This window comes from Dendropsophus ebraccatus, chromosome 1 (genome assembly GCF_027789765.1).
Source record: "Dendropsophus ebraccatus isolate aDenEbr1 chromosome 1, aDenEbr1.pat, whole genome shotgun sequence".
Taxonomy (NCBI): Eukaryota; Metazoa; Chordata; class Amphibia; order Anura; family Hylidae; genus Dendropsophus; species Dendropsophus ebraccatus.
In genome coordinates, this window is record NC_091454.1 from 209,942,468 (window position 1) to 209,963,828 (window position 21,361).

The window sequence follows — 21,361 nt, forward strand, 5'->3', positions numbered from 1 at the left end:
AAACTATTTGATCAAACAGTGTACCATGTCGCCATGTTAAGGTGTCCTCAGAGACACGGTCCCTACTCTAGCACTCTCACACTAGCAATGGCCTCTCCTGGTCTGAACAAGCCTATAACTGGGCAGATAGGAGCCAAATGATCTCTTTTATAGCACCCTTGGGATATGGGTGGAGTGCAGGCCAACAGGAGGTAACAACACCCCCCACATTCAAAAGGAGGTAGCCACACCCCCACATTTAAAAGGAGGTAGCCACACCCCCACATTTAAGAGGAGGTAGCCACACCCCTCAAATTCAAAAGGAGGCAGCCACACACCCCACATTCAACAGAAAAAAAGGAAAAATTGGCAGCACCTCTATGCCTCTGTTCACACTGCAGGTTGCACGATGCATGTGGCTAAAATACAGACAAAAATACAAACAGTGCAACAGCAACCCACAGGTGCAAGATCTAGATAAATAGATAGATAGATAGATAGATAGATAGATAGATAGATAGATAGGAGACAGTAGATAGATAGACAATAGAGAGATAGATAGACAATAGATAGATAATAGATAGATGATGATAGATAGATAGATAGATAGGAGATAGATAGATAGATAGATAGGAGATAGATAGATAATAGATAGGAGATAGATAGATAGATAGATAGATAGGAGATAGATAGATAGATAATAGATAGGAGATAGATAGATACTAGATAGATAGATAGATAGATAGATAGATAGATAGATAGATAGATAGATAGATAATAGATAGGAGATAGATAGATACTAGATAGATAGATAGAAGTAACTTCCTTACTCTACGAACCTGCAGTTTATTCTCCCAGCATACCACAATACCATTATATATTAAAATGAGAGATGCCATTAAAAATAGAACTGGTCCTGCAAAAAACAAACCCCAGTATGGCTTAATTGACTTACTCCACACTGACCTAACCATACCACAAAGGCCGCAGTCCCCATGTCATCACCAGAGGTAAGAGGATGTGTCTATGAGACCAAAATGTGGTCAGGTAATAATTTTATGTACAAAACCTGGAGGGGGAATGATTGTGGATCTAAGCTCCATGGACCCCAATGCAGAGTCTATATAGGGCCCCCAGCATGTGTGCAGCCCTGTCCCTCCGAGCTGGCTGAGCCTTGGGGCGGGCGGGATCACAGCTATCCCCATCCTACATAAACAGAGGGAAGAGCTCCTGCTCCCACACTGAGAGCCCAGTCCATGCCGAGCATCTAAGGAGAAACCCTGGAGCCCAGACAGTAAGTGCCCCCCATCTCCTCTGTGTCTCTTATAGAAGCAGCTGTGGGTATATGGAAACCTCTAGTCCTGCCAGGAGGCAGCATTATTATTGGCTGCCCCTCTATGGTCTCATTGTGCTGGAAATATCCTCCCCAATATCAGCCGGACAGGGGAGAAGTAGTCGCCCATGGGGTGCTGGTGGATTGTGGGGAGGGCGGCGGAAGATGTGGCCTGGGATTCATCTATATACATATCTATACTATCTATATACATATCTGTACTCTCTATATACATATCTGTACTCTCTATATACATATCTGTACTCTCTATATACATATCTATACTCTCTATATACATAATTATACTATCTATATACATATCTGTACTCTCTATATACATATCTATACTCTCTATATACATATCTATACTATCTATATACATATCTGTACTCTCTATATACATATCTATACTATCTATATACATATCTGTACTCTCTATATACATATCTATACTCTATATACATATCTATACTATCTATATACATATCTGTACTCTCTATATACATATCTATGCTATCTACATACATAGCTATACTCTCTATATACATATCTATACTCTCCATACACATCTATACTCTCTATATACATATCTATACTCTATATACATATCTATACTTTATATACATATCTGTACTCTCTATATACATATCTATACTCTCTATATACATATCTGTACTCTCTATTTACATATCTATACTCTATATACATATCTGTACTCTCTATATACATATCTATACTCTATACATATCTATACTATCTACATACATAGCTATACTCTATATACATATCTGTACTCTCTATATACATATCTGTTCTCTATATACATACCTATACTATCTATATACATATCTATACTCTCTATATACATAGCTATACTATCTATATACATACATGTACTCTCTATATACATAGCTATACTCTCTATATACATATCTATACTTTCTACATACATAGCTATACTCTCTATACATATCTATACTCTCTATATACATATCTATACTCTCTATATACATATCTATACTCTCTATATACATATCTGTACTCTCTATATACATATCTATACTTTCTACATAGCTATACTCTCTATACATATCTATACTCTCTATATACACATCTATACTCTCTATATACATATCTATACTCTATATACATATCTGTACTCTCTATATACATATCTATACTCTATATACATATCTGTACTCTCTATATACATAGCTATACTCTCTATATACATATCTATACTATCTATACACATACTCTCTATATGCACATCTATACTCTATACATATATATATATATAAATATACATATCTACACTATCTATATACATATACTCTATACCAGCGTTTCCCAACCGGGGTGCCGCGGCACACTGGTGTGCCGTGAGAACCCGCCAGCTGTGCCGCGGGATCCCGGTCGGAAATTAGAAACTGTCCCTTTAATATCCCTAGAAGCTGCGGCCGCGCAGCTTCTAGGGATATGCCGATGGATTGATGTTCCGCCCGCTCACACAGTGAGCGGGCGAAACATTCAATCGCGCACAATGTCAGAGCAGGACCTGTCAGCGTCCTGCTCTGACATTGACTCCCATAGGCCGCGGCACTTCATGCCAGCAGCCTATGGGAGGCCGGGACGTGACCTCTCCGGCAGGCGTGATGATGTGACGTCATCACGCCTGCCGGAGGTTCAGTCGCCGCGGCTCACAGGACGGAGCCTGAAGAGGAGGGAGAACACACAGCGCCGATTAGGTGAGTATGATGGTTTGTTGTTTTTTTTTTTTTTAAAACTATTGGTGCATATTCTCATACTGCAGGGGGCATTATATGGGGGCATACTGCAGGGGGCATTATATGGGGGGCATACTGCAAGGGGCATTATATGGGGGCATACTGCAGGGGACATTAATATATGGGGGCATACTGCAGGGGGCATTATATGGGGGCATACTGCAGGGGGCATTAATATATGGGGGCATACTGCAGGGGGCATTATATGGGGGCATACTGCAGGGGGCATTAATATATGGGGGCATACTGCAGGGGGCATTAATATATGGGGGCATACTGCAGGGGGCATTATATGGGGGCATACTGCAGGGGGCATTAATATATGGGGGCATACTGCAGGGGGCATTAATATATGGGGGCATACTGCAGGGGGCATTATATGGGGGCATACTGCAGGGGGCATTATATGGGGGCATACTGCAGGGGACATTAATATATGGGGGCATACTGCAGAGGGCATTATTAATATATGGGGGCATACTGCAGGGGGCATTATATGGGGGGCATACTGCAGAGGGCATTATTAATATATGGGGGCATACTGCAGGGGGCATTATATGGGGGGCATACTGCAAGGGGCATTATATGGGGGCATACTGCAGGGGACATTAATATATGGGGGCATACTGCAGGGGGCATTAATATATGGGGGCATACTGCAGGGGGCATTATATGGGGGCATACTGCAGGGGGCATTATATGGGGGCATACTGCAGGGGGCATTAATATATGGGGGCATACTGCAGGGGGCATTATATGGGGGCATACTGCAGGGGGCATTATATGGGGGCATACTGCAGGGGGCATTAATATATGGGGGCATACTGCAGGGGGCATTAATATATGGGGGCATACTGCAGGGGGCATTATATGGGGGCATACTGCAGGGGGCATTATATGGGGCATACTGCAGGGGGCATTAATATATGGGGGCATACTGCAGAGGGCATTATTAATATATGGGGGCATACTGCAGAGGGCATTATTAATATATGGGGGCATACTGCAGAGGGCATTATTAATATATGGGGGCATACTGCAGAGGGCATTATTATTATATGGGGGCATACTGCAGGGGGCATTATTATTATATGGGGGCATACTGCAGGGGGCATTATTATTATATGGGGCATACTGCAGGGGGCATTATTATTATTATATGGGGGCATACTGCAGGGGGCATTATTATTATATGGGGCATACTGCAGGGGGCATTATTACTGTATGAGGGCAAAGCAGGGGGCACTTGTACTCTGGCCTCATGGCCATAGTACGTCTCATTGTACCCCTTTATACTGCAGTTATATGAGCCACATAATTATCAGCACCATATACTGTGGCTATACAGTGCACATCACCACAGTATATGGTGCTGATAATTATGTGCTCATATACGTGGGACTGTATGTATGAGTTTTCATGGGACTGTTATATATATATATATATATATATATATATATGGGAATACATGGCACTGTATGTATGAGGTTACATGGGATTGTATATATGAGGGGGTTATCCTTTTTTATTTCACTTTTGGGTTAAAATGAATAATTTATTGAAAGGATCTCTGCCCGGCATATGTCACTCTTGAGGGCTTAAAAAGCAGCTCTTGTGGTGATAAGAAGCTGATTTAAAACCCCCAAGAGTGAACTCCGTGAACTATATGTATAATATCTCCTGTTTTAGTGTCATTTTGTGCCATTTTGGTTGGTGGTGTGCCCCGGGATTTTTTAAGTATAAAAAGTGTGCCGCGGCTCAAAAAAGGTTGAAAATCACTGCTCTATACAAATCTATATGCTCTATATACATATCAATACTGTCTATATAGATAGCTATACTCTCTATATATCTATACTCTCTATAAAAATATGTATACTATATACATACAAGGGAACATCTGGGAAACGAGAGAGAGAGAGCGAGAGAGAGAGAGAGATGTTGTTTCTTCATACGTATATATATTATCTTTATGATGTTATACTATATGACCTATTATGACTTTATTTATAATGTAATATATTATCTGTATAGTCTTTATTATATTATACTGTATTTCTTTACATGATGTTATACTATATGATCTAGTGTTCATAGTATATTATCTGTTTTGCAACAACTGAAGGACCGAAAGTTCACTATTCCTATACTATACAATTGTTTGCATTCTATTATACAATACAATCTGTATATAATATCTACACTATCTTACATTATACTCTCTCTTTTTCCTTTATATTTATAGCATATTATATACATTACAGGACACTATATTATACTGTATTATCTCCATGATGTTATACTACACAATCAATGGTTTATAGTATATAATGATATACATGATGTTATATTTTACTATGCGACATATACTTTATTTATTGTATGTTTATTATCTGTCTTCATGATACTATATATACTTTTTACATTTTACTCCACTATATAACCTGTATTCTATTATACAGTGGTACCTTGGTTTAAGAGTAACTTGGTTTAAGAGCATTTTGGTTTAAGAGCTCAGAGTTTTTCAAAATTGTGACTTGGTTTAAGAGCATTGCTTTGGTATAAGAGCTCCCTGTACTGGGTGGGAGGGGGAGTGGGGGAGGGGCATGGTCTGCATAGCGGGGTCTACAGCTCTGTACTCTGACCCAGGAAGTCTCCCTTACCTTCCAAATCATAGCAGATCCACTTCAGGCTGGGGCTTGCATCAGGGGACAGGACTGTGGAGGTAATCTCTCCATAGCTGTAACTCCTCTCTCCCTGGACAGAGAGCGCTGCATGTATGTGCCCACATCTGCCCTGCTAATTCCTTCATGCTCCCTGCAGTCTCTGTCCGCCCTTGTGTTTCCCATCCTCTCCGTTACTGTACAGTAACTTATAATATCACAGATTCTGCTGTTTCTAAATGTTTGTTTCATCTGTTTTACCTGTTATTCAGAATAATAAATCATTATTTTTGGGATGTGGAACCAATTGTCTGCATTTCTATGATTTCTTATGGGAAAATTTGCTTTGGTTTAAGAGTGGATTTGGATTACAAGCACAGCCCCGGAACGAATTATGCTCCTAATCCAAGGCACCACTGTACTATGTTATATTATAAGCTTTCCTTACTATTTTCCCCTTTGGTTTGGTTTTTACATTTGCATTACATGCCATACTATAATATATTTTTATTTTACATATCTGCTGCAGATCATCATGCAGTTTCAGAGATATAATACAACATTTGCAGAGAAAAGCATTGAGGCCTGTCATTAAAGGGGTTAGGGAAAAAAATCCAAATCAACTGATTTCAGAAAGTTATATAGATTTGTATTTTACTTCTATTTAAAAATCTCAAGTCTTCCAGTACTTATCAGCTGCTGTATGTCCTGCAGGAAGTGGTGTATTCTTTCCAGTCTGACACAGTGCTCTCTGCTGCCACCTCTGTCCATGTCAGGAACTGTCCAGAGCAGGAGATATTTTCTATGGGGATTTGCTACTGCTACGGACAGTTTCTGACATGGACAGAGGTGGCAGCAGAGAGGACTGTGTCACACTGGAAAGAATACATCACTTCCTGCAGGACATAGAGCAGCTGATAAGTATGGGAAGACTGGAGATTTTTAAATAGAAGTGCAAATCTATATAACTTTCTGAAACCAGTTGATATGAAGGAAAAATATTTTTGCCGGAGTACCCCTTTAAGTGTTTGTGGGTGGAGATAGAAGCTCAGTCCCTGTATAATCAGTGTTTCTTCTCATCACGATCTCTCCTTACTGTCAGAGAACGGGATCTTAGTTTACACCTAGGTGAAGATTTATCAAACATGGTGTAAAGTGAAACTGGCTCAGTTGCCCCTAGCAGCCAATCAGATTCCGCCTTTCATTCCTCACAGACTCTTTGGAAAATGAAAGGTGGAATCTGATTGGTTGCTAGGGGCAACTGAGCCAGTTTCATCATTTTACACCAGTTTGATAAATCTCCCACCTAGTGAATAAAAGCCCATCCTGACCTAGTCCTACTAACACTAATATCTAATCTACTTCATAAGCCAAACAGCTTGGACTCACTGACCCTGACACATTGTAGCAGATGCCCAGATGTGCTCAACAGTGGCATCCCCAGCACAGGCATCCAGGGACCATGCTTCTTGGTTTCCGCCTGGTGCCCTGTAATCCCAGGCCGGAATCACATTCAACTGTTGAATACTGTGAAGAGCAGTGAGCCATTTTAAGTGGTGTTATCACTCTTTGGGCCTTAAAGGGAACCTGTCACCATGAAATGCTACCTAAGCTATCAACATCATGTTATAGAGCAGAAACAATTGAACAGATTGATATATATATGTTCGTGAAAAATATTCAGTATAACTGCTAAAGAGTCCAGTATATTGAGTAGCACCGCCCACTGGACTCCTTACCATAGAATGGTCAGGGATTTCAATCAATAAATTACAAGTTATAGTAAATCTTTTCCCACAATGATATATATCAATCTGCTCAGTTCTTCCTGCTCTATAACATAATGGCGATAGATATGATAGTATTGTCTTGGTGACAGGTTCCCTTTAAGAGAGCAATATTATTTATTGGAAATGCTATTACTGTGTGGTTGACAGCTTGCCACTATTACTGTGTGGGGCTCAAGAAGTGGGTATAAATGTGTGGGGCTCATTTACTGTGGGAGGCCTTACAGCTGGGATACTGTGAATGGGGAGTTTGGAGGAAAACTAAGGAGAGTGCTGAAAAAGTGAGGAGCCAAAGACTTTTCTGTGACAAACTCTGCAGGGATGGGCGGTAGCTGGGCGAAATCTCCATGACAGCCTGGGCCAGCTCCAGAGAAGACGTCACCTGTGAATTACTTCATATAACTGCATGAAATCACCTTTTCATCCATTGCCAGAAAACCTATTCAAATAAAATAAATGCTCCCACTTATTGGCAGCAAGCAGAGATCTTGAAAACCATACAGAATCTTTGGTTATCCAGTAATTAAAGGGGTATTCTGGCAACTTTTATTTTAATTATTTAAAATCAACTAGTATATAAACATATATATAGTTATTTTAGAAAATCTCCAGTCTTCCAATACTTATGAATTGCCGTATGCCCTGCAGGAAATGGTCTGACACAGTGCTCTCTGCTGTCACCTCTGTCCATGTCAGGAACTTTTTAGAGACAGAGGTTTTCTATGGGGAGCTGCTGCTGCTCTGGACAGTTCCTGACATGGACAGAGGTGGCAGCAGAGAGCACTGTGTCAGACTGGAAAGAATACACCACTTCCTGCAGGACATACAGCAGCTGATAAGTACTGGAAGACTTTAAATTTTTAAATAGAAGTAATTTACAAATCTGTATACAAACAATTGAAAAAAATGATCTTTAGCGCTGTAGTTGATACGGTCACCTCCGTATCAGCTACAGCGCTAAAGATCATTTTTTTCAATTGTTTGTATACACATTTATTGAGGAAACGGAATCCTCGAGATCTATACAGCAGCATAGTAGCCAGATATCTGCAGTGCAGCGCCGATCAGTGTGTATCTCTACGGAAGTACACACTTTTTGTATTTAATTTACAAATCTATATAACTTTCTGACACCAGCTGATTTGAAAGAAAATAGCTGGGGTACCCCTTTAATAAGCTTGGTGAGGCAGTAGAACACTATATACAGTATATATATATATATATATATATATATATATATATGTGTATATATGTGTGTGTATATGTGTCTTCTAGTATATGTATCTCCTATTTAATGTCTTGAGCAAGATATCAGAGGTTTATTCCTTATTCTTCTCCATTCACGCTCATTAAGGAGGAGATAGCAGCCCAGCGTTTCTTAACCCCATGACATAAACATGGCCGACCTCCTGGAGACCTCCCTGACATGAGGCTGGATTCTCAGGCCTGTGTCCTGTCACCTTATCTTCCTTCTGTCATTCTTCTTCCATTTTGCTCATTAGGACTGGAAATAGCACAAGAGAGGGAATATGGCCGCCCACTAATCTATAGGGACATGTGCTGCATGGGATTACATGGCAGAGAAGGTAATTGTACAAACATCTGTGAGACTTTATCCTTCATGATAGGCTTAGATACACCGCCACAATATAGGCTTAGATACAGAAGATCAGCAGATAGTATCCCTGTGGAGAAGCTATGATCATAGCCGCTTTCTACCTCTCCTCAGTGTCAGACTGGGGTATCTGGGGCCCACCAGAGAAAATGATCCTGGGGGCCCACCAATGAAGAACCAGTGAGAAACAACATGTCAGTCAGTGTTAGTGCAGGTTCTAAAGCTGGGGGCCCACCAGAGGATTCTCCTGTCTTCCGGTGGGCCAGTCCGTCACTACCTCTCCTAACTTCTTATTAGGTTAGGAGGAGGTAATTCTAAACGTTGTGTGAACATAGCCAAAGGCTTAGATACAGAAGATCAGCAGATAGTATCCCTGCGGAGAAGCTATGATCATAGCCGCCTACTGATCTATGGGGAAATGTGCTGCTTAGTTTAGTAGGGAACAGTATCACGTTATAGAAGTATCCCTCAGTATCCCTCACGGTAGGCTTAGATACACTGGAACAGCAACGATACAAAATATAGGCTTAGATACAGAAGATGGTATCCCTTCGGAGTAGCTATGATCATAGCTGCCTTCTAATCTATGGGGAAATGCTTATTTTAACAGTGACTTGTTAGGGATGGTAATTCTATGTGGATCTGTGAGACTTTATCCCCCATGATAGGCTTAGATACGCTGGCTCAGCAGGCAGTGGCACAAGGCTTAGGGCCCTATTCCACCGGACGATTATCGTTCAGATTATCGTTAAATCGTTCGAATCTAAACAATAATCGTTCGGTTGAAATACAGTTAACGATTAACGACCGAACGAGAAATCGTTGATCGCTTTATAAGGGTGGTGTTACACGGGCCGATGGGGCCCGATAATACCTGTAAACGTCGCTCGTTTACTGGACCTATTACACGGCCCGATAATCGTTAAACAAGGGCTGCAAGGACATCGTTACCGATGTCCTTGCAGCCCTTGCATAACTATATACATTACCCATCCAGGTTCCAGGGCTCCTGCTGCTATGGTCTTCTTCTCCCCGGGTCCCGCGCGCTGTAACGTCAGAGTGGCGTTTTCAGGTCTTTCGCAATAGCGGTCGTTTGAGATCGTTAATCGTTAACGATTATGCAAACGATAATCGTCCGGTGGAATAGGGCCCTTAGATACAGAAGATCAGCAGACAGTACTACTGCGGTGTAGTCATGATCATGTACAGGGAAATGTCCGTATATTAGTAGTGAGCACTTTAACATGATGGGGGAGGTGGTGCTATGTAGTTTTCTGAGACTGTGATGAATTTAGAAACACTGGCTCAGCGACCAGTATAGCTAATGTATAGGCTTAGATACAGAAGCTCAGCAGCCAGTATAGCTAATGTATAGGCTTAGATACAGAAGCTCAGCAGCCAGTATAGCTAATGTATAGGCTTAGATACAGAAGCTCAGCAGCCAGTATAGCTAATGTATAGGCTTAGATACAGAAGCTCAGCAGCCAGTATAGCTAATGTATAGGCTTAGATACACTGGCTCAGCGAAAAGTATAGTAAATATATAGGCTTAGATACAGAAGCTCAGCAGCCAGTATAGCTAATGTATAGGCTTAGATACAGAAGCTCAGCAGCCAGTATAGCTAATGTATAGGCTTAGATACAGAAGCTCAGCAGCCAGTATAGCTAATGTATAGGCTTAGATGATAAGCTTAGATAACCAAGCAGACAGTGTCACACATTATAGAATATACTGTACCAGTCCCGCAGATAGTATCACATGTAATAGGCTTAGATACAACAGCTGACTAGACAACAGTACAGAGTTAGATACACCAGCACTGCAGGTGGTCAATGAGTGATGAACTTTATCTTAACTGGGACAAGTAAGTCAAACAGTGGTAACAGTGGTATGTTAGGATCAGAGGGGCTATGGGGGGTCAGCGGGGAGGTAGGACGAGGGAGATGGATGGAAAAGGTCTCGTCACATCCTAGAGCTTCCTGCATTTACCTTAGCTCATTTGTTATTAAATATACTGTATATATATATATATATAGAGAGAGAGAGAGAGAGAGAGAGATAGGATAATTATTATATATTATTATATTACATATAATTAGAATACAATTATTACAGTAATTCGTTAGCAAGTGCTAACCCCTTATTATGGTGCCATGTAATACGGCCTTTACTTATCTCATATACACACACATACATACACACTCCCTCAGACACACACACTCGCACACATATACATACACTCATACACACACATATACATAAACACACATATGTATAAACACACTCACACACATACGTATGCTTACACACATGTACACACACACTTTCTTATAGACATACACTCACACATACACACACACACATATACATTTGTACACACACATATACACACACTCAGACATAATTATACACTTTCACACATACGTACTCACTCACACACACACATACACACACACATATACATTTGTACACACACATATACACACACTCAGACATAATTATACACTTTCACACATACGTACTCACTCACACACACATATATACACACGCACACTCTCCCACATATACACACACACACTTGCTTACAAACATACACTCTATACATACACATGCTTACACATAAACACACACTTTGACACATACATACTTACACACGCACTCACACACACATACACACACACACTCACTCACACTCACACCCTTTTCCTGTAACTCCTGCAAACCAGACATGAAAATGAATTGTGACTGCAACCTGATATGAGTAACCACACGCCATAGCTGCTGCCAAGGCCTGAACTTTGAGGTTTTGGCTGGAGTTCCGCTTGTCAGCAGAATTTTTTCTTATTTTTGCTTCCTTTTTTTTTATTCCTTTGTCTTTTGGGTATAGAGGGATAGTGAGATAGTGGTCTGCTGCTGTGACAGGGTGTATCCCTGGTGATGTAGGGGGCAGCTGTGTGTGTACAAGTAACTGCACAGTCTTACATCATGAAGCTCAGCAGATTGTAATGCTGCCTCCATATGTAACAGGTGTCGGCTGTACATTACTGCTGACACTCACTGGTAGTCGAGGTCCAATCCTGACAGCTTAACTCCCTGGATGCCACAGTCAACAGTGACCATGGCATCTAGGAGGTTATTTGACAAGTGCCAGTCCTGCTACTTCTCCCTCACAATGCAGTCATGAGGTATTGATAGACAGTCATGCCATGATGGATATTCCTATTACTCTCAGGCATATTACAGACCAATTTTTCCATCCATATTACAGCTGCAGGACCTGGGTGTCAGTTTGAGCCATCAGACTTGCAGTCATAATATAAATGCAAAAATGCATCCCTAATACGCCAGTGACACAACTGCAGTCCACCTAGTGAACAGTATTGCAGTCCACTATATAAGGAACTAAAATTTTAAAAAATTCTCTAAGGCTGGGTTCACACTGCGTTTTTGCAATCTGTTTTATGAAAAAAAAAAAGGATAAAAAAACGGATGTAGTTGTGTGCATCCGTTTTTCCATTGACTCCCATTAAAAAAAAAAAAAAATAACTAAAAAAGATCAAAATGCATCTTTTTTTAGCGTACACAAAAATGTGGTTGACTGCGTTTTTATGCACGCTTAAAAAAAAACAGACGCGTCTTCATCTGTTATTTTTATAATGGAAGTCAATAGAAAAAGGGATGCACACAAAGGCATTTTTTAAATCCATTTTTCCGCATAAAACAGATGAGAAATACGGATTGCAAAAACGCAGTGTGAACCCAGCTTAAGAGAAAATAAATGTACCTATTAAAAATGTGTAAACTTAATAAAGGTAATTGGTTTTGCCGCGAGCAGAAATTTCCGAACTATTAAAATATTATGTTATTTATCCCTCATGGTAAATGCCAGAAAAGAAAAGAAATAGCATTTGCCAAAATCAACATTTTTTTTTTTTTTTTTTTTTGTTTTATCACTCAGCATGCATCACTTGTGAAGACCACAGCCTGTAGGTAGTTCCCCCCTTAGGCAGGTCTCACCGACCACTGACATAAATCTGGAAGGGTTCCCCTTCTCTCCAAGGGCCTAAATAGCAAATAAAATAAACAGCGGAATGAGCTAGCTGTCTGGTATGTACCCCTCATGTACCCCTTGGCAGCTGGATGGGAGGTGAGGAGTGGGGCCTAATTGGTGCTAGACCAGGTATGGAGACGTTATGGGGCTAGAACGTCCTTCGTACAGTATCAAGTGCACATTTTTGTGCCCATAATTCTAGCAGAGAGATGACTGAATTACGGATTTGGTTTCTAGGAATGTGGAATTTAGTATGAAAATTTCCATAGTCAAAATAGCGCATTCTTGGAATATCATGGTCCATTTTTTTTCTAGGAGTATAAACCTTTACAAGCAAGGCTGGATAGTTGAATACAGAAATTATAGGAGCCAAGTCGCTGTCTAACTATACCTGTATAGATACAGGATACATGGGGCTGGGGGCACCTACCTAATAAGGAAACTATATGCTGGGGGCACCTACCTAATGAGGAAACTATATGCTGGGGGCACCTACCTAATGAGGAAACTATATGCTGGGGGCACCTACCTAATGCGGAAACTATATGCTGGGGGCACCTTCCTAATGGGGAAAATTACCTGCTGGGGGCACCTATCTAATGAGGAAACTATATGCTGGGGGCACCTACCTAATGAGGAAACTATATGCTGGGGGCACCTACCTAATGAGGAAGCTATATGCTGCGGGCACCTACCTAATAAGGAAACTATATGCTGGGGGCACCTACCTAATGAGGAAACTATATGCTGGGGGCACCTACCTAATGAGGAAACTATATGCTGGGGGCACCTATCTAATGAGGAAACTATATGCTGCGGGCACCTACCTAATAAGGAAACTATATGCTGGGGGCACCTACCTAATGAGGAAACTATATGCTGGGGGCACCTACCTAATGAGGAAACTATATGCTGGGGGCACCTACCTAATGAGGAAGCTATATGCTGCGGGCACCTTCCTAATGGGGAAAATTACCTGCTGGGGGCACCTATCTAATGAGGAAACTATATGCTGGGGGCACCTACCTAATGAGGAAACTATATGCTGGGGGCACCTACCTAATGAGGAAACTATATGCTGCGGGCACCTACCTAATAAGGAAACTATATGCTGGGGGCACCTACCTAATGAGGAAACTATATGCTGGGGGCACCTACCTAATGAGGAAACTATATGCTGGGGGCACCTATCTAATGAGGAAACTATATGCTGCGGGCACCTACCTAATAAGGAAACTATATGCTGGGGGCACCTACCTAATGAGGAAACTATATGCTGGGGGCACCTACCTAATGAGGAAACTATATGCTGGGGGCACCTACCTAATGAGGAAGCTATATGCTGCGGGCACCTACCTAATAAGGAAACTATATGCTGGGGGCACCTACCTAATGAGGAAACTATATGCTGGGGGCACCTACCTAATGAGGAAACTATATGCTGGGGGCACCTATCTAATGAGGAAACTATATGCTGCGGGCACCTACCTAATAAGGAAACTATATGCTGGGGGCACCTACCTAATGAGGAAACTATATGCTGGGGGCACCTACCTAATGAGGAAACTATATGCTGGGGGCACCTACCTAATAAGGAAACTATATGCTGGGGGCACCTTCCTAATGGGGAAAATTACCTGCTGGGGGCACCTATCTAATGAGGAAACTATATGCTGCGGGCACCTACCTAATAAGGAAACTATATGCTGGGGGCACCTACCTAATGAGGAAACTATATGCTGGGGGCACCTACCTAATGAGGAAACTATATGCTGGGGGCACCTACCTAATGAGGAAGCTATATGCTGGGGGCACCTACCTAATGAGGAAACTATATGCTGGGGGCACCTACCTAATGAGGAAACTATATGCTGGGGGCACCTACCTAATGAGGAAACTATATGCTGGGGGCACCTACCTAATGAGGAAACTATATGCTGGGGGCATCTACCTAATGAGGAAACTATATGCTGGGGCACCTACCTAATGGGGAAAATTACCTGCTGGGGGCACCTACCTAATAAGGAAACTATATGCTGGGGGCACCTACCTAATGAGGAAACTATATGCTGGGGGCACCTATCTAATAAGGAAACTATATGCTGGGGGCACCTTCCTAATGGGGAAAATTACCTGCTGGGGGCACCTACCTAATGAGGAAACTATATGCTGGGGGCACCTACCTAATAAGGAAACTATATGCTGGGGGCACCTACCTAATGGGGAAACTATATGCTGGGGGCACCTACCTAATAAGGAAACCATATGCTGGGGGCACCTACCTAATAAGGAAACTATATGCTGGGGGCACCTACCTAATAAGGAAACTATATGCTGGGGCACCTACCTAATGGGGGAAATTACCTGCTGGGGGCACCTACCTAATGAGGGAAATTACCTGCTGGGGGTACCTACCTAATGAGAAAAACTACTTGCTGGGGGCACCTACTTAATGGGAAAACTATATGCTGTGGCCACATACCTAATGGGAAAAAAATATCTGTGGGGGGCACCTACCTAATGAGAAAACTATATGCTGGGGGCCCCTACCTAATGAGGAAACCTGCTGGGGGCACCTACCTAATGGGGGAAATTACCTGCTGGGGGCACCTACTTAATGAAGGAAATTACCTGCTGAGAGATCTTCCTTATGGGGGAAATACATACGGGGCACTGACCTAAGGGCGGATATAATTTACTAGGGACATCTACCTAATGGGGGATATTATCTACTGGAGATACCTAGTAAGGGTGCCTTCACACGTACCGTATTGCTGCGTTTTTATCCCTGCGTTTTTGGTGTGATTTTTACATGCGCGTTTTGATTTTCACTGGATTTTCACCTGTTGGAGTGACGTACTTAATAGGGAGTTAATCTACTGTACCCACTGTGGGGAAAAAAAACGGTCTACTCCCTCCAACCACCTATTCCTCCCCCACCCACTAACCAACCAACCAACCCCCTATACTGTGGAGAGCCTCAGGGACACTGCTAGTTTTCTAATTGACACTGCCCAATCAATGAACTAGGGCATGTAGGCACCAAGAATCAAGGCCAGTGGTGATTTAGTAGTGACTACACTGCCCGCACTCCTCTGATTCTCCTACTTCACCTCAAACTTTTTCACAGATGTATCCCGGCAAGCAACCTGGAAAATCAAACTTATTACCTAACCATTACTATGTTTTCTATTGTAGGACATAAATTGTGAGGTTTGGACCCGCAAGTTACTCTTACAATGAACTTCTATTTAGTGATATCGATGACACTTCTGCCGAGCCTCTGCCATCAACAGCTAACAAGCGAGTATGTTACTCTGAACAATGGGGGAGGCCAAGGTAAATGCACCTACACATTTGTGGTACCACACCAGAAAATCACCGGCGCTGTTTGTGTCAGCACAGCCAAGTTCCCCGAAGCTTTTGGAGTAAACCGAAGCGAGGTTGAAGAGTTAAAACAGGAGCTTAGTCGTCAGCAAACTGAGATCGAGAAGATTAAAAGGCTGGTAGACGTGGACCATGAGGTGGCCAATGAGATGGACCATCTCCGACGAGAGAGCAGGAATATGGGGTCTCGTCTCAGTCACCTACATGTGCAGCTTCTCCATGAAGTTCTTCAGAAGAAGAATGACTCCAAAGAATTATATCAGGGAGATGACAATGCGGTCAATACCACCTCGGAGGTCCTCGCCTTGGCTTCTAAGTACCGAGATTTACAGGAAAAATATAACTTTCTAACTTCCCTAATCAACAACCAGAGTCTTATCATTGCACGTTTAGAGGAGCAGTGTCTACAAAGCCTGGGTAGACGCCAAGCTGACCAGGTAAGGACACTGTTATATTAGTCATTTTTATTAATGTTTTACAGTACATGGAGAAGAACCCTTCCACCCTTCCACCGTCCGATTGGACTTTTTGGTTCCACCTGGCCACCACTTGTTCCTGCTTCCAAGACATGCAAAAAAACACACAGCAAGATGACTCACAGCAAGTGATGACGACTGTCGGAGTGGAAGGTGTTTAAATCAGAGTCGTGAGGGGTTCGAGGAAGGAGATTATATTGAATTTTTTTTTATAATGAAATACCCTTTAAAGTTGGGTAATGGGTCATATTATAAATCCACAGTATATGCCATAAACATTTGACAGGAAGTAGTACCACGTCTGGAATCACCACCAATCAGTAATGTGGGTGTCCACTGAGTATCATTACGCTAACTGGTGTTTTTCTTTTATTATCATTCAAAAAATTGCAATGCAAAAAAGGATTACATTGATGGTTGGAACAGTAGTGATTTTTTTTACTACTTAGAATCTGAATATAACATGACTTTTTTTTTACGTTACGAGAATATTTCTTCTTCTTTTTTTTAGCCACCACAGACAACTAGTGGAACTTTCAGCAACTCTTCAGAAGGGAAAAAGAAACAGAATCGTGATACACATGGAGAGAAGATAGATGTAACACCAGAGAGGAAAGAAATACCCCCGACACAAGCAACCAAGACAACCTCCAAGGCCCCGGTTGTGAAAACGGATTCGACCCAATCAGACGGTGCCTTGGTTAACCTGACGATTATACTGAATTAGCAGAACTATCCGGTTTCAAATGGGTCTCATTTCATTGTAGTAATGTAGTAAGAAGCACTACATTTTTTTATTGGTCCCCTGTGGCAAGTATAGTCATCCAAGATGATCTCTTTGCCACGGCATCATTCTGGTGCTACACCACTGTTCATATTCTGCTGGTGCCCACATGACCTTCTCTGGCTGCCTGCATCTTAGGAGGCCAGAAGTCAGAGTCTTCATTGCTACACCATGAAATTCCGTTCAAGACACTGATTTCCGGTCTTCAAAAGCTCTGAGGAAAGAAGAGGGGTCAGAAGTGTGATGCCAGCGGGATTCTAATGGCGTTGGAGAACCAGAATGACGCAGTGAGAAAGCAATCATCACTGGTGACTATATGAGCCATTCTGCAGCGGAGAGGGCCAGTAAAAAAAAAAAAAAAAAAAAAAAAAAAAAGTGGAGTGCTACTTTAAGCCACCTGGGGGTTTCAACAGCTCACTGGTGCTTCTGATGCAGCCTAGGGATGGGCTTGGGTTCTCTAAGAGGTTTCATCAGCCGGGGCCTGCAGTCTCTTTTTTTGCAGGCATAAATGGTCTGTAAGGGGTTGAACTTACAAGAATCCTTAAAATCCGTATAGGTCCCGTTCATTCATAGTAAAAAATAAAAAAAATTCTGGTGGTATCACACGAGAAATACTAACCTACACAAATTGTAAATTTGTGTTTATAAAGAAAAATGTGGTCAATTTGGGGATCTCGTTGGTTAATATCAATCCATTTTCTTTTTCTCAACCAGGCCCCTGGTCAGATTGCTATGAAGCCCTTCTAGCAGGTCAAAAGTCCAGTGGGATCTATCTGCTAAAACCGCATAACAGCAACCAAATCATGCAGGCCTGGTGTGACCAAGAGACCAACGAAGGCGGGTGGACGGTAATCCAAAGGCGACAGGATGGGTCAACCAACTTCTTTAAAACTTGGCATAACTATAAAGTGAGAGCAACTTAATTTTGAAGCTATTCCCTACCTTTCTGTGATGAGTTGTAATATGGTTCCTCTAAGTGTATAAACCCTTACTATATACCTATGATAGTATAAGGCGGTATACAGACATTTTCCATACAGAAATGACGAAAGGTGGTATTTTCCATCTGGATTGTCGTATGGTAATATTCAATCTCCGGAAGGCCCAACAACTACATTGACCCCTGTGAGCCCAAATTCCTTTGACTTTTTGTTGTTGGGTTAAAAATTTTTTCTTCTTTTTAACTTGAATTTAAACTTTCATTGTTTCTGTTCCCTTTAGCATGGATTCGGTAACTTGGACAATGAATACTGGTTGGGTCTTGAAAACATTTACTGGTTGACCAAACAAAGAAGATACAAACTTCTTATCCTCATGGATGACTGGCAAGGTAGACAAGTCAGTGCCGAGTACGACCAGTTTCATGTGGAAGCGGAGAGCGACTTCTACCGGTTGCGACTGGGGCACTACAGTGGTACGGCTGGAGACTCGCTTTCTTGGCACAACGATAAACAGTTTAGCACCTTGGACAAAGATCGGGATTCATACTCGGGTAAGAAACATGGCAATTTTATTTTTATTTTAATGGAGAACTTAAAGTGGTTGTCTTGGTTCGGACTTTTTAAGTAGCTTATACCTTCAGAAGGTCACTATATCTATCCTTATATAAGATTATTCAAGGGTTCCTCTCATTGACCACCTATGTGATTTTTTTCCCAGTGGTCATTTCTAACTACTGCTTTCATTTATGTTCTTGAAGGAAACTGCGCCCATTTCCAAAAGGGAGGATGGTGGTATAATATGTGTGCCCATTCCAACCTAAACGGCGTATGGTACCGGGGTGGTCACTACCGCAGCCGCTATCAGGATGGAGTCTACTGGGCTGAATTTCGTGGTGGAGCTTACTCTCTGAAGAAGGTCTCCATGCTTATAAAACCAACAACCAATAAACAGTGACCTCTTTGGAACCTGCATAAGAAATACAAGTCCTTCAACTTTTACCCTTAATTTTCTTACCAGTAATCAAAATGAAGGAAAGAAAAAAAAAAACCCAAAACATTCTTGACTCCTCTGGCAAGAATCATGGCGTTATCTTGGTGATGTTTTGGACAATATCCAATTCAATCTAGAGGTTCTGGCCCGACCATTTCCTGACAGAATTTTCTTTATTCTTTCTGCCTTAAGAAATCCCCTTTTATACTAGGAAATAGATCTATGGTTAGTAAGACTGAAAAAAGACCAAGTCCACCGGAGTTCAACTGATACCGTCTTGCGGTGTTGATCCAGAAGAAGCAAAAAGCTGAGCTGTGAAGTAAAAGGTCCTGAAGGGGGTAAAAAAAAATAACTATTTTTGACTCCAGAGAACATGATCTATCATCCATAATGAATATTTTTAACCCCTTCTCGACATCTTTAAATAGATTAGAGGACATCATCCTCTATAGAGTCCAGCAGTCAATACTCCTCTTACAGTGAAGAATCCCTTCCTGTGTACTATGAAAACTCCCATATTGTGCCCACCAGCGGTGGTATACAAACACCTTTAGATGGAATTTAGTACTAATATATTCATGTATAATAATCTCCAGGGTAACATCTTGTCCTGAAATTTTCTCCATCGTGCAGAAACCCTTCCTATACCATAGACACGTATGCACCTCGGGCACTGGAAACATGTGACCATCCGGTTGTTGCAAAACTACAATCCCCATCATGCCTGGAGAGCCAAAGCCAATTTTTTTTTTACATGTGACATTTGGGTGATTGATGATCGATGATTAGAGAGTGATAGAGGTTAATGTTTTTATTGTAAAATTCTACTGTGTCCCAATTCTTTTCTATGGGGGGGAACCCACCTTTAAAGGGTAAGTCCAGCCATTTTGAAAATCTGGCAGCCAGAAGGAGGGAATTAGATAACAAGTACTAACTTACCTCTCCCTGTGACCACGGTGAACGGCAGGGCTGGCCTGGGACCCCCGCCGGATGACATCATAACGTGGGGGAAAATGCCCATCCCGGGTGATGGACTGGCCACTCAGTGACTGGAGCGGCGTCCCATCCCAGTCACTGACTGACTGAGTGGTCAGTCCATCAGCCGTGTAGTAACGGGTCAGCACTGGCGATCCTGTTGCCTGGTGGGAGTCCAGATGCTGGTCCCACCACTCACTGTGGGCTTGGGGAGAGGTAAGTTCCTACTTATTATCAAATTCTCCCCTGTCGGCTGCTGGATTTTCAAAACGGACTGAATTTTCCTTAAATCCCCAATATATAACCTCTATAAGTAAACCATTCCTAATACCAGGGATAAACAAGTGACTGTACTGTTAGTGTGTCTAACTGTAACTTCAACCTCCAATACCTTGTCATGGCAACAAGGGGGTAGATTTATCAAACATGGTGTAAAGTGAAACTGGCTCAGTTGCCCCTAGCAACCAATCAGATTCCACTTTTTATTCCAATGAAAGGTGGAATCTGATTGGTTGCTAGGGGCAACTGAGCCAGCTTCACTTTACACCATAATGGGGGGAGATTTATCAGACATGGTGTAAAGTGAAACTG

General features: G+C 41.9%; 1 protein-coding gene across 1 annotated transcript; it reads left to right on the top strand.

The window, feature by feature from the left end:
• The first annotated feature begins 1,221 nt into the window (after positions 1-1,221).
• ANGPTL6 (angiopoietin like 6) lies at positions 1,222-20,951 on the top strand. Its single transcript, XM_069946305.1, has 6 exons — positions 1,222-1,273; positions 16,415-17,040; positions 17,591-17,771; positions 18,578-18,771; positions 19,085-19,355; positions 19,563-20,951. The coding sequence occupies exons 2-6, from the start codon at positions 16,456-16,458 to the stop codon at positions 19,757-19,759; spliced, it is 1,428 nt and encodes a 475-aa protein (XP_069802406.1). The 5' UTR covers positions 1,222-1,273; positions 16,415-16,455; the 3' UTR covers positions 19,760-20,951.
• Positions 20,952-21,361: the final 410 nt, after the last annotated feature.

Bases quoted from the DNA above. Each gene is read 5' to 3' on its own strand.
- ANGPTL6 (XM_069946305.1), top strand. From the start codon at position 16,456: ATGAACTTCTATTTAGTGATATCGATGACACTTCTGCCGAGCCTCTGC. The intron at 18,772-19,084 runs GTGAGAGCAACT...TGTTCCCTTTAG, and splicing joins AAACTTGGCATAACTATAAA to CATGGATTCGGTAACTTGGA. The intron at 19,356-19,562 runs GTAAGAAACATG...ATGTTCTTGAAG, and splicing joins AGATCGGGATTCATACTCGG to GAAACTGCGCCCATTTCCAA.